The following is a 23,976-nucleotide window of genomic DNA, read 5'->3' on the forward strand; positions in this document are numbered from 1 at the left end:
TTTTAGGTCTAGATCAGTGAACCGCCATATTGACTGTATTGTTATGTGGGGTCCTGTGGGGTTCTGAGTATTAATTTCTAAACCACCTAGAGTTATGTTTCCATTAAATGGGGCACTATATAAATCTAATTATTAGTTAATTAATTAATTAAATGAGACTCTGTCATTTCCTGATCTTAGAAGTGAGTTCACTTGTTATATTTTAACATATACACCAAAAATGCTTCACGCTGGGGTAGGAAAGTGTGGTCATCTTCAGATGTGGCTACAAATGTGGTCAACAACAACTCCCAGCATTCCTCGCCAATAGCTCTCCTTTTTGGGGTGGCTGGAAGGTGCATTCCAACAGTATCTGGAGGGCACACATTACCACCCCATTCTACATACACAGATAAACGAGCCTATCCAGACTTCAGTTAGGCTTTTACACCATACATGCAATAAACAGGTAACAGCTACTTGGGATCCCAGGGCACACATACTGGTCACCGTGTTTGTTCAATACAGAACTTGGACAAGCCTTATATATAACTGTACTGTGGCCCAGCAACCCATTCATTCAGCATCAGTCCAGAAAGGATTGTGATGTCAAGGGTTTTTTTAATGGCTTTGAATGGCCCTTGAGATTTGTGTCCATCCACTTCCCCAAGTCTGTGGAAGATTTCTTAGAAATCTGTTCCTCCTGCAGTTTACAAGTTAATTATGCAGGCTACACCTTGCCACATGCCAAGAACCACTGTAGTATATTGGGCAGTATGCAAGGGGCACGGACCAGGGAAACCCTAGCTCAAATCTATGTTAAGGGAAAAAGTAAAACTTAAAAAGACCAGGCAGCCCTCAGAAAATCTCTCAGACAGTCCAACATACATACCTCATAAAGGCAATAAATAAAATGTGCCTGGGCCAATCAGATATTTTTGAATTAAATGTGATCACTGTAGTTCCCTACATTAGACAGGGAGGGGAAAAAACACTGAACAAACAGCTCAGTTGGAATCACCACACCGACTGCAAAACTTCAAAACTGGGTTACGTTATCAAAATACTGTTACCAAGAATGGAAACAAGCACACTTCATGACACTTTATATGAGTGAATATTCCTCTGTGGAGTTGGGTGGAGGGAGTCCTCTACACAGAAAACTAAATGTAACAGGCAGGGTTCAAGTCTAGTCTCCAACAGCTTTCTGCATGTAAAGATTGAGTTTATTTGCAGAATGGAACTATTAAGAAAAATTAAAATGATTTTAAAAAATAAAAAAAATACCTGACTGGACAGCTCCATAAGTTAGTTAGTTTTCTTGCTGCAGAGTCAGAGAGGCAGAGCCCAGTTCCCCACTGTGTATCCCACAAGATTCAGCCTGTGTGGCCTTGGGCAAGCTGCACAGTCCGAGAATGCTCACATAGGCCAGTTCTGAATACTCTCTACCTAGAAAACCCTGTAGAAGGTTGCTATAAGTCAGAATTGACTTGGTAGCCCACAGTTACTCTTATATTCAATCTTATGACCCCAATCCACACTGTCTGAAGTGATACAAGTCAGACACACATTTTATTAGTTCCAACAGTGTTGGAAGTGAACATGATTGGAACTGGGACTTGATTGCTCTCTTCTTCCTGCTGCAGGCCACTTGTCAGCAAGGTCTGTGGGATATGGAGGGTTGCAGGAGGAAAGGACCATGACAAATTCAGACAGGAGTGGGATCCTGCAGAAGTGCGCCTCTGGATTCTGGGCTAGGTCTTGGTTACTATAAAAGTACATGTTTCATGGAGTTATGTGTAATGCCCCCATGATGCCCCAAACATTTAAAAAAAACAGTAGTGACTAAAGAATTACAGGTAAAAGAGATAGACTAAGGATAAGAGGGAAAGAACTGTTTCACCCTTTTGCTGATGGCCCCATTCATTTTACACATGGAGAGATAAGCAGCCGGTTTGGGGGAGTAGGAGCCATCAGTGATGCACCCTTTCCTTCCATCTACTCTTGGCCTGCTGCCATCTAATTATTTTAATTGAAGCTTCTATCAGCTACTTTTCTTTTAAACATATACATGTAACAGATAGTTTAGCCTAGAGACAGAAACCCAAAATTGGTATTTCTGTGCATAAGATCTGTTTATCATCTTTATTTAGCTGCTGCCACATTCCTTCTCTTTATGTACTACTATAATTCTTCCTTCCTACCAAACCTACCTTCCATTCCAAGGGATGTAAGACAGAGGCGAAATCCAGGATCTTTTATTTTCCTGCACTACAGGTCGCTTGCTAGGAAAACTGTGTTTTTCCTAGACTGGTGTCAAATGCTACTTCCCTGGCAAGTAGGTTCCATCAGCACGCTCAGATAGGCAAGCAGGGATATGTAATTACCCTGGTTTCATGACAAAGGGCCATATCATAGCCAAAGTCCAAATATCTCAATTTATCTTTGCTTGAAGCTCAAGTGATTTCAAAACTGCTGGTTTTCTCTCTACCCAACCGTTATTTCAGTCCTTACCCTTTTCCACTTCCTATATCTACATTATACAGTACATTCTTCAACAGTGATCTGACAATGTATCTCTTTGACTTTCATCCTCCTGTCTCGACACCCCTCCTGTCACTAGTGTCCTTCCTTTCAAATCCTTCCCCAGTTACTTTTTCCTCATTATGTTTCTCTTTCAAACAGAAACACTGTCAAATCTATTCCCTGTACCAACATATATCTGGTCACTCAAGCTCAAAATATTATTACATATTGGATTTTCTGTTGTCACAGTACAATGGAATACACAAAGTAATGACCTAGTTTTAAATGAATGTAAGCATTTCTCTCACACACATGCTTTAAACTGCACCTCTCTGAGACCAATATCAAAACTGGAACCGCTGCAGAATAGAACCAGTATTTGGGGATAAGAACACCTCATAATAAATTTAGTTTTGGCAGGTATTAAACACACTTCCATTCCCAGCTCAGCCCAGGACTCCCTCCCTCCCTCCCTCCCTCCCTCCCTCCCTCCCTCCCTTCCTCCCTTCCTTCCTTCCTTCCTTCCTTCCTTGCCGATTTTGCCTCTCCCTCCACCTTGGTGCTCTTTCAACCCTTCCCTCTGCTCACTTTCTTCCCCCATTTACCAGGGGGCAGTACTTGCACTTTCCCTCTCTGTATTTTAACTTTCTTAAGCTGTCAAGGGCCCAGCAGAGGGAAGATTATGCAGCGCTGCTTAAAGGTCCCCTGGAAAATGAATTTCTAAGGCTTTAGTATCAGTAGGGACGTGGTGGCGCTGTGGGCTAAACCGCAGAAGCCTGTGCTGCAGGGTCAGAAGACCAAGCAGTCGTAAGATCGAATCCACGCAACGGAGTGAGCGGCCTTCGCTTGTCCCAGCTCCCGCCAACCTAGTGGTTCGAAAGCATGTAAATGCAAGTAGATAAATAGGAACCACCTCGGTGGGAAGGTAACAGCGTTCCGTGTCTAAGTCGCACTGGCCATGTGACCACGGAAAATTGTCTTCGGACAAACACTGGCTCTATGGCTTGGAAACGGGGATGAGCACCGCCTCCTAGAGTCGAATACGACTGGACAAAAATTGTCAAGGGGAACCTTTACCTTTAGTATCAACTTTCAGGTGTTGATATTTCAAGGTCTTGGAGCGATGACACAGAACGGCAGCCTTGGATCCCCTATGGGGAGAAGGGTGGCATATAATATAAATGCAATAAATAAAATAAGTACTGTAATAAAAATAAAAGCATCCAACACTCATTCATAAATCATCTGTCTTTCCTCCAGGCTTCTTCCTGAGAAGACTTTCTTTTAGAAAACTAGTTTGCTAGGGAGAATATAGAACTCTTCACTTTTAACTTCTACCAGGCCCAAGAATTCTATGAAGGCTGAGGAAGTACTCCATCATGCACCCCCACCTGCCATAAAAAGCAGTTCCACCCTACTTGCCCTGTGCAAGATTTATGTCTCTGCATGTATCATAGTTTCCAGATGACACCACCCTATCTGACCACCATCATACTTGGATGTCATTCATGACCAAAGAATTGCTTCCATCAGACAACTTACTGAACATATGGCCAGATGATTTATGAAAGTGTGCGGGAGACCACCAAGGATGGACTACACATATTCAATGCAAACCCTGCCCCATTATACAAATGTATGTAGCTATATGGAACTACTTTAAACTACCGGTAAGTTAGAGCTTTGGTAAATCTAGCTCAGTACCAAGTCATCTCATTTTAGTGAGTCTTTAAATTGTTCCCCCCCCCATAAAAAAAGTTCTTCTCAGCTTTGCTGAATAACTTTCAATTTCTTAGGGGAAAGTACATACTGTAAATACTTCTGTTTATTTTATGCATCAAAGACTGAAACTGAGACTTTCTTTATGCAAGGCCTGTGGTCTACCACTAAACTAGAGCATCTACTGTGATTGGATGGGTAACAAGCATCATCACAACACTCCAGCCTTCCTTGCCAGTCAACTCCCCAAAGGTTGTTTTTGCTACAGTGATTCAGACAACAGTTCATTAGTTCACCACAAAGTCACCCAGCTTTATCAAAGTATAAATGCTGGTATGAACATCATACCACTTGAGGTAGAGTTGCACACAATACGGTCAGGTGAAGTTCCTTTTCCTCTTTAAAACCCTCAAAAAGGCAACTATTCTGACACTGTCAAAATCAAATGTACTTCTGCCTTGCATTTCCTTACCATTTTTGCTAGGGGTGGGCAACATGTAGACCTCCAGATGTTGTTGGACTGTAACTTCATTGGTCCCAGCCAGCACAAGTGATTATAGATGGGAGTTGCGATCCAACAACATCCAAAGCCATACATTTCCAAATCTCTTGATTAAAGAAACAATGAAGCATAACTCCTTTCAATGATCTTTGTTTTTCAAGAACAGAAAGAAAAAACTGGGCTAAAGCTTTCAGATTATTTCCACATTTTCATTATGAGCAATTGAATGTTCAAGTGATGCAAATATAGCTGAACAAACAAAGAAAAATAAGCGAATCTCTATGAGGCTAATTTTAAAGCTAGTGCTGTAAGTACCACTAAACCACACATCCATTATTCAGAACAACAAACTATAATTCAAAAGACCTCTACAGTATGTCCTAACTCAGAAGAAATTCACCTGCTGTTCTTCATAATAATCCTCAATTCCACATCAAACATCAAACATTAAACTGAAAAATTATCTTAGTCTTGTGCATTTCTCTCCACCTAAACTTATAGTTAAAAGGCTGATAATCTTAGGGAAACTTCTAAAACGTATATTCATCACTCTGGGATTCCGCATTGAAGGAATCTAATTATACCTCAAGCCGAAAACCACATTGTATTTCTGTTACAATAGAAATGGACTATGGCCTTCCTTCCAATGAGATTGTCCAAGATCAGGCACGTTAACAAGCAGAGGCTACATGTGATGGAGGAGCATAGTCTTGCCTGTCTCTCCAGAATCCAACATGAACTTCATACAGTATTTGCAAATATATCAACTCTAAAGCCCTATAAATATGTTTATCATTCAGATTTTGCACATTACCGATCGTGTTATTCAGAACTAGTTCACAGGTCCCATGCAAACATTGCGCTCTATTTATGACCATCTGATCAGACCCAGAACAAAACGACTGTAATAATACGCTCCCACTCACCCTCACTTCATTTGCTACTGCCCTTTCAGCCAGCAGAGAGCCCTAGGCACCAGATGCTGATGGGCAGCACTGCCAGGCACTACCTGCCTCACATCCTCAACATTATTCTTTTGCCTTAGGTGTTGCCAAGAGCCCTAAGATTCAAATGCCAAGCTTTCTGTCTCCTATACACAAAAAAGGATGGTATTATCTTTTATTTTGCCTCAGGCAGCAAAATACCTCAGGTCAATCCTGGCAACTGTGTTCATAGCAAGATTATACTGGGACCAGGGCTTGTAATTAAAGAATAGGGACAAAAACACCCACTTTAAATGTCACCTTCTCCAAGTGGAATTTGTACAGAACAGACGCTGGAAGTGTTGTATCATACATCCATCCTGCAATATATTTAGTCCTGCAAGTGTTAGACACTCTCTAGTCCCTGATCCAAACCACAGTTCTCACTCCAACAAGAACACCAGGTTGGAACAGACAACCACGACGAGCCTTTCTCCAACATGCTTTCTCCAATATTTCTCCAATATCCCCTTTAACCTTTTAGCTGGAGAAAGAACTCTCATTACTGTAGTTGAATCCGGACTGAATCATACTTAGCAGGAATCCACTGAGATCAATGGGATTTGTAAGTCATGACTAACTGTAGTCCTACTGATTTCAGGACTACTTCAAGTGTGATTAAGCGTGGCTCAGACCCAGGATCCAAGAAAATCTTTAACGTTTCATTATCTTAAATGAACATCTGTATATGTTATGTGTCACCCAGTCATACGTGACTTACAGCAAGCTTCATGGAGTTTTTAAGGTATGTGAGATATTTAAGGAGTCGTTTTACCATTTCCACCCACCAGGGAATTTCCAAAGTGAAGAACTGATTTGATCTCAGGTATTCTGAATCCTAGTCCATAACTCTATCCACTAAACCACACTGACTCTCACAACATAAACAGACATTCATAAATTCTTTCCCGGACCCGACTTTTAGCTACCAACATTTCTCTCAAATCAGCTTCTACAACTTTTCTCCAAAACAGCAACACACGTGGATTTTAGCTGACAAACTGTTCACCCATGAATAGTTTTTTCTACTGTTAAAAAACCCCCAAGTACTTAAATTTCTGAAGCAAAGACAATTCCAATGGAAGTACTGTATAGAAGCGTAATTCCACAGCTCAGAAACAACCTTGTGCCCTTTTCAAAATTAAATATAAAGATTTTATCAATTTAATATTTTGTTAACATAACGTTTATTTAAAGTATCTTTTAAACAAACATTTCCATTTCCACACTAGCTGCATAGCAGTGTTAGTCTTCCTGTTTAGAAATCAGAATGGGTGACAGACTCCTTTGAAGAAAGCATTTCAAAATCAGTTTATGAAGCAGCTGTCCCAGAGTGTTAAAACACAAAGACGATTGTAACTCATTGAATAAAGTGGGGTGGGCAGAAGGTAGCCTGATCTACTGACAGATCTTTGGGTGCTTTGCAAGTAGATTGCGAAAGGTTTCTGGGCTCCAAACAGCTCAGTATTATCAGAAACAAAATAACTCCTCCCTGCCCCAAATTATATTCCTACGTAAAGGCAGCCTAAAGTGACCAGATTTATTTTTAGGTGGACGGTACAGACTGTGAGCGCCACAGAGTCCCCATTCCTTGGCTCAGAAGGTCTGCAGTGGAGCTTGCAAGAATATTCAACTGAACGTAATAGATACAGACCCCTCATGAAGGGACTCTTGATAAGGGAGGGCTCCTGATTATGGCAGCTCAGTAAGTGTGTTCAGCTCACTCTGCTGCCCACCTGCATGCTAAATCAACAGAAAGGTTTAAGGGTTACTCCAATAGGGTAGTATGACCACATGCCCCAACATGATTACATCTCTTCATATGTTTAACGCCTGAATAAGGCTTAAGGGTGCGTTTTTTACATCAGTGAAAGAGCTGGACAATAATCCACCAACACATCCATCTGTGAATGTCAGGGTTGTATTAAAAAGCAAAGTCAAACTATAGTTCCCGGAATGCATCTCAGTAAATGGCAGAAGATGTTTGAGTTTTTGCAACCTCAAATGCTGCCTTTAGCAGGTTTGGCTGGAAGGGGCCTTTCTGGACTGGTGTGACTATCAATCTATCTAGCACTAACCAATTGTTCCTTCTCTGCCTCTGAATTCAAAGCAAGCCTTGCCTCTCTGCTCAGTGTTTTTCTTCCCTCTCTAGAATGTGTTGAAGTCTGTTGCTGAAAGCAGTTGTGCTTGTCAATTTGCCATTTGATCTGCTCAATTGTAAGTAATAAAACTTCTACTCTTTCTAATGTCTCAGAGTGAATTATTGAGACTGTCCGTGCCAGTTGATGAGAAAGGGGGGTGGACTAATCTGGGGAACCTGCAGCTATTCTGCTCTGTGACTCCCAGTACTTCTGCTGTGCAGCTAGAATATGTTCAGTAGGACTTACTCTCTAGTAAGGGAACCCACCACACTTACTAGAGCAGGGGTTCCCAATCTTGGGTTCCCAGATATTCTTGAAATACAACTTCCAGAAATCCTGGCCAGCATAACTAGTGGTGAAGGAGTCTGAGAGTCCAAGAACATCTGGGGACTCAAGGTTTTGAACCACTGTAATAGACAGTATGTGCTCTGAACACACTGGAGGAGAGCAAAATACATGATCTAAAAATGCAAATAGAGCTCACACTGTCCTTAGAAATCCAAACTACAATTACTACAACTCTTTTGAGGAAACTGTCAGCCAAAATATGCCAGACTGTGTTTTCCAGAAAAAGACTCCTATTTCTTACTTATGATGGCTAAAATCAATTTTCATTAACCTGGACAGGTAGTATTAATTAGCAGATGATGAAGAAAAGACTGGAGCGTTACTTAATGTGTAAAAGCCAGACTAGTTCATTATCCAACTAATAACTTCAAATGATGTATTTCCCTAAACCATAGCACACATATCAGAGCACTTAAACATTTCAACAGGCTCTCTACTAGAGTATAAGCATGAACATAAGTGTGCATTCAAAATCTTTTTTTTTTAAAAGAAACCTAACAGCTCCCAAACTCTGAATCTAAGTCACTTATATATTATTAAACTCTACTGGAATAAATTGGATTTACATTACCATGCAACACTTTAAGGATCACAGCAATTTTTTTTTAAATCACATGCAGCTGAATTGCTATTTACAAACAAAGAAACAGGGTGGATAAAAAGCAACTGATTTAAAAGACCTAAATCATTATTTAAATTTTTAAATCTGATTTAAATTGTCAAATGTATACAATTTTTTTTTTAGGTTTATATTGTGATTTAAATCAAATTCACCCTGCAAAGAATTCAGAAGCAATTAGCAAATGCATCTTAAGCATTACAGGATAAGCTCACTGCCCACAGGGATTCAGAAAAAACTCCACGGATGTGCTTTACATGCGTAACAGCTTTCCTGAAGGATGTTTCACAAGTCTGGATGCTGCGCACGAAAAGAAGAATTTTGATTTCCACGAACTGAGGCCTTCTGCTATCCGGAAACAGAAGCTGAACTAGCACCATGACTCTACACATGTCTACTCAGAAGTAAGCCCAGCTGAATTCAGAGGGACTTACTCTTAAGTACGCAGGTAAAGGTAAAGGTAAACGTTCCCCTTGACAATTTTTGTCCAGTCGTGTTCGACTCTAGGGGGCGGTGCTCATCCCCGTTTCCAAGCCATAGAGCCAGCATTTTGTCCAAAGACAATCTTCCGTGGTCACATGGCCAGTGCGACTTAGACACAGAACGCTGTTACCTTCCCACTGAGGTGGTTCCTATTTATCTACTTGCATTTGCATGCTTTCGAACCGCTAGGTTGGCGGGAAAGTAAACAGGTACAGAATTGTTACCTAGCTGCCCTCCTAAATGAGCCTACCAGAGTATACATCCCACTGAACAGAGTAGGACATGCCTGCAAATAGCTATGCATCATAATCAGAGGCCATTGGTTTCCAGGTTGGCTGGGAAATTCTAGGGGCTGAAGTCCAAAAAGGTAATGTTTCCAGCTCTGATCATAGTACAATGCAAGTGACTGTACTGATACTTTTACAAATATTTCTTCACAGCTGAGTTAGTGTATTCAAATGAATGTACATCCTGTCTCCCAGTAAGGATTTATTTAACACCAAGGCCACAGTGGAAATGTTTATGATCTGCAAGGCTAAAGACAAATTCTGTATCGTTAAATATGCCTTTTTGTTTTTGACTGTAATGAATTCTGTTCGCATGCCATTTGCAACCAGACTACCAATATTAAGCAGTGTTTTGGGGGACACGTCACACTTATTCACCAGTCTTGTTGGATAACTCTTTCTTCTTTTCAAATGGGAAACTTGATTCAAACCTGGCAATATCTTGATGTAGCATAAAATTACAGAAGTGACATACAAGCCCCCACAGAGTTCAGCTGCTTTCATCTCCCATGAAAATCAATGAAATCTCCTCGAAACCAGAGGGATATTAGCAGCCTAAATACATGTCATCATAGCTGCAGCCAAAACGAGTTGTCCTTTTTTCTCACTTCTAATCTGAAGGGCTTATAGCAAAGCCTTTAGATAGCTTTGCTATAAAACATTCCCTATTGTCTCTAAACAGTTTAGCTTTCTGGACCTCAGTTGAAGGTTTATCTGTGGTGCATAAGGAACTGAGCAGCATGTAGTGTATTACCAATTTATAGTTCCCACCAATATTTTTTTCGCGTGTGTGCATTACTGGACGCCTCATGTTAGAATAGCTGATCATCAGGCTTTAGAATGATCTTTTTAAAAACAGTATGTGACCAAGATGAGAACTTCCAATAAATTACTTTGTCTATCAATATGCAACTGCTCCAGGAAACTGTTTCTGTGTCTAAAGCAACAGGCACTGTCTCCTAGCCAGAACTTGGCATTATCAATAGCATTCTAGGAGGCATTTCAACTCTACAGTAATAATAAATCACATACCACACTTTGACGTTCAGACATACCTAAACCCCTAGGTCCCTGGACATACAACCAGCACTCACATAGAGAGAATCAAATATGGGCAACATCATAATGAAATTTGTCATTCTTCAAAGCAGAGCTTCTTTCTTTCTTAAAACCTTTATTGGCATTAAAAGGGGATAAAACAGCAGTAACAATTTATGTCATAGTGTTACAAACCAAGAAGGATGGTCGTGAAGGTATGAACTGGGAAGGTGATGCGGGGGGAGGATGGGGCAGGGGTTTTGACTTGGAGACCGCTAAAAGAAAATCCGCTACCACGCTAGTGATGGTCACCGAGTAATCGCTTAAAAGGGTGGGGAGGGGGTCAGCTAGGGAAACAAAAAGGGACGACAGAAGGGGTTCAAGGATATTGTTTCTTAAATGTTGGTGAGTCGGGCAGCGGAATAATATGTGGTCTAGGGTATCGGGCTCAGATGAGCAAGAGAGACAGAGTCTATTGATGTGTGGTATGTTTGCAAATCTTCCAAAGTGAACAGCTGATGGGAAAATGTTTAGTCTTGCTAGCATAAAAGCTGTCCTTTTACTTGGATTAATTAATTTACTAAAATAGTTTGAGGGTCTACCGAGTGAAGGGGAAAGGTCGAAGAAGTGAGGGGAACAAATAGGATTTAAACTGGGGAGTAGTAAATTGAGTTCCTGTTGCCAGAGTTTAGATTTGATGATTTGATGGGCTCTGTGAAGGGTGGTGTCTGAAAGAGATTCGGGGGAGAGGTCCAAGGATGCGAGCTTAGCATCCAGAATATTGAACCACTTGGATGAAAAGGGATCTTTTAGTAGGTCATTGAGTATGGAATCTGGCTGGGTATTGAGGTGTAGTCTAAGCCAGAACTTGAAGGTTAGGGACCAAGCGATAGTAGAGGGAAGGTGTATGCCTAATTCGAGTATCAATGTGGACAATCTAATTAGGTTTGGGACTCCAAGAATCCTTCTGAGAAAGGAGGCAGCAACTTTATCAAGGTCTTGATTAGCAGCCTCGATCCAGATTGGGGCTCCATATAGCAGCTGGGAGAGGATTTTGATTTGAAATATATGGAGAGCAGCCGGAATGTACTGGTTGCCACTGTTGAAGTGGAAATGGGCGACTGCATTTAAATGTGGCATGGCAGACGAAATGGCAGCTTTACAATGGTGAGTCCAGCTGAGTCGGGAGTGGAAGGTGATCCCCAGATATTTGAAAGTCTGGACTTGCTGGGATGATAGATTACCATCTTCCAGGCTGTCGGGGCAAAGCAGAGCTTAAAATTCCCAGGAGTATGACCATTCTCCTGCTGACTGAGTGATTCTGAAAGATATTGTTCAAAGGTGTAACTTTTTAAAGCTTTTCTCCATAGGCTCCAAGTTCAGTCGCCACAGAACATAACTCTAGCAGTGCAATCCAGTGCATAATTACTGAAAAGTAAATTCCAGTGAGCTCTGCAGAACCCAGTCTTACGAAACTGCAGCCAACATCTCTTATTCTGAGGCCACGTTTTCCTTCACAGAAACCTTACTGAAGAAGAGTCTTTTCCAGCTAAACTAGCAAGCAGGTCCTCAAATGACTAATAGTATTTTACAAGCAGCAGCAAACATCCATCAGCAGCTGATGCACATCTGTCCCCCAAAGGGCCTCTTCCTCTATGCTATAGGAGGGAACCATTCAAAGCATCAAGGAAAGCCCCTGTGTGAACTTGTGCATGAATGTATGCAAAATGATTGTCCTTCGCACAAAACTGAAACTGCTATCTGTATGTCCAGGGGTCTGGATCACAACCATTGCTATCGCTACATTTCCAGAGACTTGGGTCAAGCTGTACAAATGGTCGGATCAACATGTTAAAAGCATGTGCATAAGATGCAGTTCAACTCAGGACTTAAACACACTTCATAAGGTCAGGGGCGGCACATCTTATTAATTTAAACGCTACATAAACATGCTTAAGCATGCCGTAGTGCTACACCCTAAGGCTGCAACAGTAAATGACAAATGAGCAGTGAGCATGCAGAAATTTTGGCCTACAGGTCCTGTGAGCCTCAATGAACATGACTAAAGAGATGGTGGGAGACACACTCTAACACACCTGGAGGCCTAAAGACTACCCAGCTGGAGTATCAACCCAGAACTCATGCAGGCCATAATACTGAAACTTAAGCAGTATGATTTCTTTAAATCCAGCAGAAACCATGGATATAAACTAAAAATAAAGATACAGCAAAGTCAGTCCAAAATATTTCAGACCAAAGATTCTCTCTCCTTGAGCAAGCAAATGTAGAGACAGTGCAGTGACTAATGGTGTATGCAATGATCCAGTGAACATCCAGTTCAAATCTCACTTCAATCATAAGCTCATTACGTGGCCTTAGGACAGCCACATTCTTAGCCCAGCTCCATCAAAAATAGGAGCTTGATAATAATACTGATTGATTACACAAGAAGAGTGCCGAAATTTAAAAATATATATGTATGTAAAGCACTCAAAAATACTAATATAAAAGATCAAAAGCCTCACATAAACAGTATATATTTTCTTATGATTAAACTATGCTGACTTAAAAGCAAGGAGCTGATACAGTCTTACATGCAAGTAAATACAAGACATGTAATCCATATTGCATCCCAAACTCTATGTTGACAAGACAGTAAGATCTGCAACTTAGATAAGAGAATAATAATTGAACTGAAGTCGAGTGATCTCTCTGAATTCCGCAGAAATGAAGTGGGTGAAAATGAAAGGTAACAACAGCTAAAGTTAGCTACACTAAAACTGCAGCTCTACACATGATTTGTTATGTTAAGTGCCATCAGACTCATGGCAACCTTCACAGGGTTTCCACGGGATGTGAGATACTTAGTTCTACAAGTACCACCACCCACAGTGAGCTTCCATTGCCAAACATGGGTTTGAACCCAGGCCCCCTGAGTTCAACACTCTGTCCAGTGCATCACACTTGCTTTCCTTTATGTGTTTAGTCAGAAATAAGTCCCATTACAGCCGGCCTAAAGTTGTTTTCCACATGGGCAAAGGAAAAGGTCTCTCCTGCCCACTCACTCCACATACAGAGGTTAGCCAGAGTGGGAGTTCAGAAATGCCAACAGCCCAGCATCTTCTTCCAGCCCTGAAGGCACCCATTTATGGAGAGCCTGTAAGACCACAGGTCTCTCCTCCAGCGTGTTGCTATGGCTCGGTGCTCCATGGCATCTGCTGCTTGAAGTGGCTTTTGAAATGAGGATTTTCATTTCTTGGAGAACGTAACTAGGACTGTACAACAGACCCAACTGTAATACAAAACAGTTGTGTAGCTAATTTGTTCTAATGGTTCCAGTGGAATTCAAAGTAACTCTTGTACACATTTACCTTTGAGGTCAATGCAAGCGTACCCAAAAGATGACAGAATTTTAACCTTAGGCAGCTATTCTACGCAATGTGATGGCAGAGTCCAAGATCAGAGCTCCTGAATTAGCCTATGGACTGCCAGGCTCTTACTGTCAGGATAGAAGATAACAAGAAGGCTTCCTTTTCACTTCACCATGGAAAGTTTTCAGGTGAAAAAACTACTGCCACCCCCATTGCAGCGATAAGACAGAATTCATTCAGATCACTTCCAAAATTTGTCTAAATGTATCACCACGCCTGGCATGCTCTGGTCCATGGGGACACAAAAAGTCAGACATGACTAAACAACTAAACAACAACAATCACCACACTTGGAGGGGAACTATGAAGCTGTGAGAGCTGTGGATCCATAGCCACCCCCAACCCCACCCAATGTCAGGTACCTTTTCCAACCTCTGGGCTCTGTGGAAGGCTGGCTAAAAAAACCAATGATATTTTAAGCCATGCAAATAGATTTTAATTACAATTTAAATCACAATTTAAATTTTGAAGAATGAATTCTTTTCATTTAAATCATCAAGAAATCTGATTTTCTTTTTTTTAAAGGCCTGATATCCCTCTCTGGAAGGGGAATACCTTCCCAGGGACCACAAGGTTGCTTTTTAAAAATAATTAGTTGGACTGGCACAAAGAAGCATCATTGTCATGTTAAGTGAAAAAAAACAAGCAACAGAGACATCTATCTCTTCATCGTATGTAGAATTTTATTCCTTTTTAAAATGTAACATAAAAACAACTAAATTAATATTATCTTCCTTTTTTTTCCCTGTCCTCACAGAGGGAGTTTTCAGAAAAGTGCTTTAAATAGTCACTTCCTCTTCCTTAGTTTTCAGAGACCATCCAATACTGTGAAGTCCTATTTAGCCTATACTCAACACCCTCTTTGAAATCAATGCCCTTTATTTCTTATTAGCCAACTTATTTCCAGTTCCATCCAACGCAACAGCTCACACCAACCACAAGACTCCGTTCTGCATAATAGCACCAACTTCCCCTTGTTGTCTGATGTCTCTGGGAGGCCAGCTTCCTGACACAAGGGGTTCTGGCATTGTTCTGAGTTCCCCTGTAAGTACTATACCCACAGAAAAGTGAATAAATGCTTAAATCTTCCCAGTGAACCCTTCAGAAGACAGCAGCAGCAGCAGCAGCAGCTGTTTTTGCCCCTTTGGGGTGTGTTTTTATCCCCCCCCCAATTGTAATTACAGATAGCAGTAATGGAGGCAGTCGACTTCCTAGATGGCTCATCTTAAATGACACAGTTCCTCTTTCATTATGTTTCGTCTTTTTCTTTTTCATTTTTAAAGTGCTCATCCAAGGAAATCCAGGCATAAAGAAGAAAAAAAACCAAGGCTGAAAAAAATACATACTTTTGTATGAGTAAAGAATATTTTTTAAAAAAAAAAAAAACCCTATTAAGTCATGGCACAGACTTAACCGTGTTTTTGAAGCATCCTTGTATTCTCTCTCCTGATCCCTCCATAACCTCTCATTAAAAAGTACTAACGCAGAGAAATAATACATTGGCCAAGATTCAACGTCAAGAAATAATACATTGGCCAGCATAAAACATTCAAGCATGAGTAGGAGAGATATTAAATTATTGTTTTGTTCTTTCTGTCCAAAGGCGCCTCATTCCTCCTCGCCCCCCCCCCGCCCGCAGATCATGAATCCACAACTAATGTTCCTGCTTCCAGTTTCCTGGAGCCACACAGGGACCTCTACCTTTTGTTTCTTTCTTCATATACACAGAGGGGCACAAACCACATCTTTCACAACCCCCCTGAAAGCATCGGGCAACTCTCGCCCAATTCCAACCATCCTCGGTCGAGGGCTGCCCGCTAACACGCCGAACAGGGGACACAACCCCAGAAGTGGCACCCCGGAGGACCCCTGCATTTGGAACAAAGACATTAACGAGGCGATTAATAACGTGGGGCTGGGGGTGGGGGTGGGGGTGGGGGCGGGAGAGGGGCACGAAGCCCAACGAGACCCGCCGAGACCCGGAAGGAAGGCGCTCCCGCCGCCCCGGCGCCTCCTCCATCGCTCCCTCTCTACCTGGGACATCTGAGGTCTCAGGTTGATCTCCTTGAGGTTGATGGCGTGAGGGCGCAGGTTGTTGAGCAGCTGGCAGAGCAGGACTCCATCGCGGAGGGTCTGGGCCAGGTCGAACACCTGCGCCGTGTCCCAGGTCACCCGGTGGTTGACCGGCAGCACCCGGCACTGGATGAGCCACTGAGCGCACTGCTTCCACGGCTCCATGCGCGCCCGCCAGCCCGGCACCCGGGAAAAGCAACCGCGCGCCTCCCGAGCAAGCCCAGGAACTCCCCGGCACCCTTCAGGCTCCCCGAAGGCTGCGCTGCTCTCGCACTCTTTTGCGCGCGCCCCCTTCCTTTCTTCCTTCCTTCGTTCCTTCCTCTCGGCCGCCGCGGCTCTGCTGCTCTCTGGCCGCCGCTGCTCGCCCGACGACAAGGAGTAGCAGCCGCGGAAAGGCAGCCGGCGAAGCTCTGCGCGTGCGGCTTCCCGTCCTGCCCCCTCCCGGCCCAGCCGCGCAACTGAGCCCGAGCCGGAGGAGGAGCCCCAGGGCGCGTGCGCCCACCCGCGCCTTTGCCTTGGCGGGCCCGTCGCCTCGCGTCGGGTCCAGGTCCGAACTGGGGCCTCAGGAGCATCCGAGAGTTAGGGGTTCGGGGCCTCAGGCACTACGGGCTCCAGGGTGCTTGCTTGCTTGTTGTTTTAAACAACTCTCTCAGGCGTGGCATGGAGGCAATAAAGGGGTCCCGGGTGGGCGGGAAGGGGAGGAAAAGTACCAAATCCCACGCCACTGAAAGTGACATTCCCACGGCTGGCGGTTCCGACGCCGTTACTGTTGTGGATGAGGATGATGCTGTTTGATGTTGGACTGCTAAGCCAATACAAACCCCCATTAATGATTTGTGTCGTGATAAAGACCCAGTGTGTTGCTCTAGATTAGACTCAAAAAGAACTCTCCACACTTGAACAACTGAACTCACTGGGGATAGCAGAGGTAAATCACTCCTTGAATATCTCATCTATCTTGAAATCCTTATTAGGGTTGCCAGCAGTTAGAAGTGACTTGAGGGCATATTGTATAATAACCATCATGATGACGTGCTTTTGAAGGCTTACAGGCCACTGAATGAACTTACTTCAGCACTTGTTTGGAGTACTGTGAAAAATCTCCTGGGATGAAACACAGAAGACATCACTTCACTTCCTGCAAAACTGGCCTAGGATATTTGTCGCCTGGAGAGTAGAAGTAAATGGCACCCTTTCCAGCATGAGCTTTTGTGGATTGTGGTCCACTGTCTCAGACATATGGAGCATCACAGGTTTATATACGTCCACATTGTACAGTACATGATACTGGGATGTGGACCAAATAAGTTGGGAAAAGAGGGTGACAATTATGTTGGTAAGTAACTTCTAAAGGGACAGTGGCATTATAAACACAAGCAGTTAACATTTAAAGTAAAGATTAACGGACATCCTGTTAATGGCTAGAGCAATCAGCTTGTTTGTCAATTTATACCAATTATTACATTGTTATCCCTGAAACGTTGATGTTTTTTTTTTTCAGGAAGTTATACTCCAGTTGAACTGTGCAAATGAAAAGAATTTTCTGGCTATAGCTATACAAAAGAGTGCAGAGCAAGCTACCGTATTAATATATTTAATGTGATAAGAATCCTTGGTCTCTACTTAATCCTCCTGATATATGCTGAAATGTATGAATAATTTATTTACAAACTAACAGACAACTACATTTTCGAAAACTGCCTTTTCATGACACACGAAATCGGCTACATTCTTCTCCTAATGCTAAGGCCAGCCCTGAAAAACCTATTTATTTAGGTCAGAAGGCGTTTCTGCAGTTTCTAGCATTTCTCACCATGGACTATACTGGAGGGAGTTTTAGTCCAACAACCTCTGGAGGAGTACCCTGTGCCCACTTCTGATTTAGATTGGATAGCGTTGAACAAAGCAAACATGCCATGATCTGAGTCTCTTAAGTTGTAGCTGAGAAACAGGTTTAAATGCCACTGTCCAGGTCATACTTTCTTTGTACATAATAAATATATTTTTCTCTTGAATATAAGATCAATACAGGTTTAAGTTTATATATTGACAATTTATGTATGTTAATTATTGGAGGTTATGTAGTCAGAATTATATACCAAATGGATTTGGCCTAAAGATGTTAAGTAGGGGAATATAGTACGTGCAGTCAGTAATGTATGTTAGATGGATATATGGAAAATTTTCTCCCCGATTATGTGTTTTGTGTTTGTTTTGTATGTCTGTTTGTGTTATTAATTAATAAAAAAAATAAAAAATAAAAAAATAAATATATTTTTCTCTTCAATTTTGCATGGATAGAATTTGTATTTATATTTTTGTTGTTGTTTAATCTGATTTGTAGAGTGGCTTCGTGAGTTTATACTTTTCTTCTTGGTACTAAGTCAGGTGATTGGTTGGTTGGTTGGTTGGTTGGTTGGTTGGTTGGTTGGTTGGTTGGTTGGTTGGTTGGTTGGTTGGTTCTGCTAGGTAGGCAAAACTCTTCCTTTGGTCCTCAAACCAACCCTGTGACGTCATTTCACTTTGTCCTCTCTACTAAGAGACTGATGATCACCCAAAGTTTCATGTATTTGAACCCAGGTCTTCCAAGCCCTAGTCCAGCACTCTTTGCACTATACCACAATTACTCACTTTAACAGAGTTGGGATGGGATGTGCTAACTGTATAAATAAATCTGTGTCACAAGCAGCCTTAATTCAAATATGTGAACAAACTTTGAATATCTAAAACATGTATGTAGTATTTCAAGATTCAGTTCCTGGCTCTGGAGGATTGTGGAAGTGGTATTCTGTTTGTGAAGGCACACATTAGGTGAAAGGAAATAACATGTTATAAAATTGATACTTGCTTTGTGAAACCAGTCCTTCAACATAAGGATCAAAAATAAACTCAAGGGCTTATTTTGTTTAGAAACAGCAGCAAGTTTCCATGTTAATCTGATCATCCCTATTGTTTATTTAGTAATTTAAACCAATTGTTACAGTCATGAGCCCAAAGAAAAAATGATTTATTTTAAAGCTACCCTTTACCTTCCAAAATATCTACATTTCCAGAGAATGGCTTTTTGCAAACATGCACAAAGGGGAACTCTTTTAAGGCTTTGTACACGTTTTGTGGCAAATTTAATACTAATAAGTTCTATTTTGTTAGTATTTTGTGGCAAATTTAATACTAAGAAGTTCTATTTGAAGGAAACATTCATGACTTACAGGCCACATCCTCAGATACAAAGTTAAGCTTTTTTAGTAGAATCAGCATCCAAAAAAATGTGCTGTAATCCACAAAAGTTTATGCCAAATAAAGGCTGATAGTCTTAAAGGTGCTACAAGACTTTGTGTTGTTTTTCCAGTCAGTCTCTGTCTTTTGTTTCTAGTTAGTTTGCTGACTCCATTTATATTCCACCATTCTTGCATGGAATGCATCCCAACCCATTTTATGCTGGTTACAGTCTTCTGAGATAGTGCCTTGATCAAGCCTAAGGCCATATAGTAAATTCCATGGTAGAATCATGATTCAGAACTTAGGATCACTATGAACCCAATTCAAGGGTTGCTCCCTTTTCCATTTTCAGGTTTCCAGCATGGCAAGCAGTTTCAACAAGGCAGGATTTTTTGATGTGAAGATAAAGTAAGAGAAAAACCTCTCGAATTTCTCCTCAAATAAAGGATGAGAGTGCTGCCAGGAAACAGTAGTTCTCTACCTAATTATTGCACTTGAAGCATTTATGTATGGCTTAAGGGTTTGGCTTCTAAGACATAATTATGCGTCCCACCCTGTGAATATTTATTCAGAATCAGTTCCACCATGTTCACTTAGATATGCACATTTACACTGCAAACCTTTGTTTGCTCAGAAGTAAGTCTCGATGCATCCCATTGAGTTTTCCCTTCATAATTGGTCCATGGTTGCCATTTTAGAGTACTGTATAATCCTAACAAGCCAAGATGGATGATGGCTAGCTGAACTGACATTTGCCTTGCTGAAGCTGTGTCATGCAAATTCCTCCTAGCCAAGAGATGATGGAAATTACTTAGAATTATCCAGGCCTTAGTGAGCAAGTGTAGTACAGTGGACAGTGTTGCAGTAGGAGTCAGGTAACCTTGGTCAACATCTCTGATTGGTCATGGAAACTCATTGAGGGTTGGCACTGACAAAGCCGACACTTGAGTAACTCATTTACATTGTGGGTGAGCTTTTATTGGACCATTATGACAACTCTTCCTTGGATAGTGCAGAAAAAAATTGTAGATAAAATGCACCATCAATTTCTGGACTTTTGTCTACAGTTTTCTGCACTATCAATGAAGGAGTTGTGCTAAGCCTGAAGAAGTGAAATTTCATCTATGAAAACTTGCAATTTGTTTAATTTATAGTGGTTCAATAAAAGGTATCTCCCACTCTTACGTTTGTGTAATCTTGGGAACCACACAACCCTTTCTTTGTTCTTCATATACAGTGGAAACCCTACTAAGGTTGCTATAAAACTGAGTTGAGTTGTGGGCACATAACACACACACATTAACCTTAGCCTAATTTTGTGCTGGCATTATAGCCATTTCTCCAAAATGAAGGAGGTGTGGATGAGGCATAATTCAGTTATTCCCTTGCTCTGTCCGTTTTCTACCACTCGTCCCCACCCCTTTCTTCTGCCAGCAGCCAGCAGAGCAGTTCTGCTGGGAGATTCCTTCACTAGCAGATATTTGAGAACAGCCCATAGATGGGGCTTCTACCAACACAAGAGCATTTCTTCCTGAATACGGGAATTTCTGCAGAAATTCCACAGACTTCCTATTCTGCCTATTTCCTAATCTCCTGCATCTGGAACATTTTTGAATTAGGATTACCCTTACTCTTTTTTCTGAATACTATAGGAATATATGAAATAAATACAGGCCTAAAGCACAAATGCTTTCATAACTTATTTTTGTTTGTTATTTGGTGCATAAATAGGTTTAGGGTGAGTGGCTAATATCACCGTGATCATAACAGCACATTTTGAGGCAAATAGTGGGTCTAAGAAAGACTTTCTACCTTTGACAAGTAGTATAGCTTTCACTCTAATATATCTGTTGAATTTCTGTCATTGGCTCATAGCATACTTTGTCTGGTCCTTTCGAAGTATCATTAAAGCTCAGTTTCCTGCAATTTTGTTGTAATAATAGTTTATATAATATGGATAATGGCCAATCACTCTTATCAGCTTCAGGTTTTGCCATGTTGATTGACTATTTAGTATTTTCCATAGGAAATGTTTCTCTTTCCATGCATTTGGAACATTTACAAGGAAAATGGTTTTAAATACACTGAACTTTATCATCATACATGGGGCTTTGTGCAAAGATCGAATGCTTTGCAAGGGGCACTCAACAGGTTTATGGTTCTACATTTTTGTTTCTAGCTCAGTTGTGCTGTCTAATATTCAAAATCAATAAACTTTGCTATAGTCATGCTCCACATGCCTCTAGGTGTCTGCTTTCTCCTCCTAAGAACAATTGTTGGAATGGACAGCAAGGGAGGATGCAAGGGGAAAGAAAAAACAACACATACTGTTAAAAGAAATTGCAAGCTTTCAGACTTGGAGAAAGCGACTCTCCCTCCCCATATGTCTTTTTGCAGGAGTCTTTTCCCCAGAGGCTGCAGGATAGCACTGCTTTCTCTGCCTTAGTGGGGCTGTGCTTTGTAAGATCAACAGCCATGACATTGAGGTTCAATCAACTCTGGCCTATTTACATGTCTAGCAACCAATATAATTTGCATAAGGAAAGAGAAGACTGCTGTATTTAACAGAGCTGAAAAAAGAATACCAAACTATATTAAACAGTTGAATGTATTGGGGTTTTTCACCCCTTAATATTATTAGCATAGAGGATCATCGTGATGGCAAGCATCCCCTGTAGGAAGAAGGAATATCCTCTACTAAAAGTCCGGGAGAAAATCCCTAAAACAATAGCAGCTTTCAGGGGAGGAGGACAATTGCAGGGCAAAAAGGTTTAACCTTCCTAACCCCCTCCACGGATTTCCCACACTACATAGCAGTTATTTTTAAATAAACCACATATGTTAATGTATATTAAATCTAGTCTGGTCCATAGAGTTAAGAATGCATATGAGCCCACAAAGCACAACAGCAACTAGATCTCTTTGTGCACATGCCTGCCTTGTAGTGAATAATATGCTAATTACATAATCCTGTCCTATCTAGTTATATAATCATGTTATCAATCTCTTCCCAAGCAGCAGTTTCTCAACAGTCATCAGGAGTTTCCTTGTTCATCAGCTGTTGCTCTTGCTGCTGCTTCTACTACTGCTGTCCGGCCTCTTCTAACAAAGATAATGACTTACTTTGATAAGACCCTGTATCCACATGTATTGTCCAATGTGAATGCCATAAATTGTTCATCAAAGGGACGAAAGCTTCCCATTGACCCATATCTCCCTTCCCAAATTTTAAAACCTTTAGGTCTTAGTTTGTGGATACGTAATAGGTACACTGACTGGGAGTGTCCTCGCCAAATGAAATGAGATAGGTAACTATTAAGCAAGTGAAATTTAGAAAGTTGGCACCTCAGTCTTGGAACAGGCACTCCACAGGACGTCCTTTTGATCTTTTCATTGCTTCATGATAACATTTACATTTTTCCCAGTTAATTAAATAAATAAATAATATAATTTGATCCTGTCAGTTGTAGAGTCTGGGTTTTTTTATTTAAGGTTGCAGCAAGTTTTGTTCCTTGTATTTAATGCTGCTTTTGATTTTATAGCTTATCCCCCTTGTGCTATATCTGAATAAATCTTATGTTTGCTGATCATGTGCTGCCTGGAGGATTGTAAGTTTTAAGCCCCTAAACAGGAAAGCTAGACAGACATATCCATGAGTTTAAAAACATATGGATTTCTTTTTCCTTGGCATTGGAGGTAGTATTATGGAGTGACGTGATGTTCTAGGGAAATAAATAGGGGGCTACAATGTAGTTTAAACATCAAGTATTCAAAAGATGAAGAACTGAGGTGATGGGAATGCTGAAGATGTTTCATAGCTGGGGCACTTTTTAGTCTATGACATGCTTTGAGTTATAACTAACCTGTCTCTGAGGAAGTGGACTTGTTCACAAAAGCAAACATAGAAATATAGAAGTTAGTCTTTAAAGTGCTACAATGTTTTTGTCTTTTCTTTTCTTTTTTTTGCCTCATGTGTATTAGGTCAGGCAAATGTTGTTGTGCACCCTTAGCCCTGAGCAGTAGGACCTGTGGGACATGGACATGTAATGGACGTAGCAGTCTAGCACCCTCTGGAGGGCCCGCAAGCTGCCACCACCCTAGGTGACACATTGTGGGCAATCAGTAGTCAATTAAGACTTCCTTCTTTTTGGGAAGTTAAGCCTTTGTGGACTTTAAGCTCTGAGCTCTTCAAATATGTTTATTCATTTTGGCTTAATTGTCAATGTCATGTTACTTTCTTTGATTTGAATGAAATGGTGTGCCTGGACTACACCATTTTACACTCCAGGTGATGGATGTTCCTTTGCTCAAAAAAGAGAGAGAGAGAGAGAGAGAGAGAAGTTCCCTTTACAAAGAAAATCAGATGTCAGGGAAGAGCATGGATTACAACCATCTAACCCTTTATGCCATTTTCTGTGTAGAAAATGCCTCTGTTTTGTTATGGGGAAAGTTTCATTTGTATGAACCTCAACCTGCTAAGTCTGAATTAGAGCAGTGCAGTCCAGACAAAAGACGTTGATGCCAGGAGCTGCACGCAGTTGCCCCAGCCCCATATTCTCTTCTACAGTTCAAAGAGTCAACTGCCCCTACACTTGACTCTTTGAACTGAAGGAGATAGTCCCTCAGTA

At 41.4% G+C, this 23,976-nt stretch overlaps 1 protein-coding gene and 1 long non-coding RNA gene across 7 annotated transcripts in view; one reads left to right on the plus strand and one right to left on the minus strand.

Annotated features, from left to right (window-relative positions):
* The window catches only part of VAV3 (vav guanine nucleotide exchange factor 3), a 198,363-nt gene extending 181,765 nt beyond the window's left edge, over positions 1 to 16,598 (minus strand). For 5 of the 6 annotated variants that reach the window (XM_072998045.2, XM_078391827.1, XM_078391826.1 and 2 more), the window contains exon 1: positions 16,091 to 16,432. In XM_072998045.2, the coding sequence (XP_072854146.1) occupies positions 16,091 to 16,294 (204 nt within the window). In that variant the 5' untranslated portion in view covers positions 16,295 to 16,432. Of the gene's footprint in view, positions 1 to 16,090 lie in introns of all 6 variants that reach the window. The other variant, XM_078391828.1, reaches the window with a different exon arrangement.
* Positions 16,573 to 17,665, plus strand: LOC144588660 (uncharacterized). The gene is made up of 2 exons (XR_013544310.1): positions 16,573 to 16,676; positions 17,631 to 17,665. It is a non-coding gene; the product is annotated as an uncharacterized LOC144588660 (long non-coding RNA).
* Positions 17,666 to 23,976: the final 6,311 nt, after the last annotated feature.

This window comes from Pogona vitticeps, chromosome 4 (assembly GCF_051106095.1).
Source record: "Pogona vitticeps strain Pit_001003342236 chromosome 4, PviZW2.1, whole genome shotgun sequence".
NCBI classification, from domain to species: domain Eukaryota; kingdom Metazoa; phylum Chordata; class Lepidosauria; order Squamata; family Agamidae; genus Pogona; species Pogona vitticeps.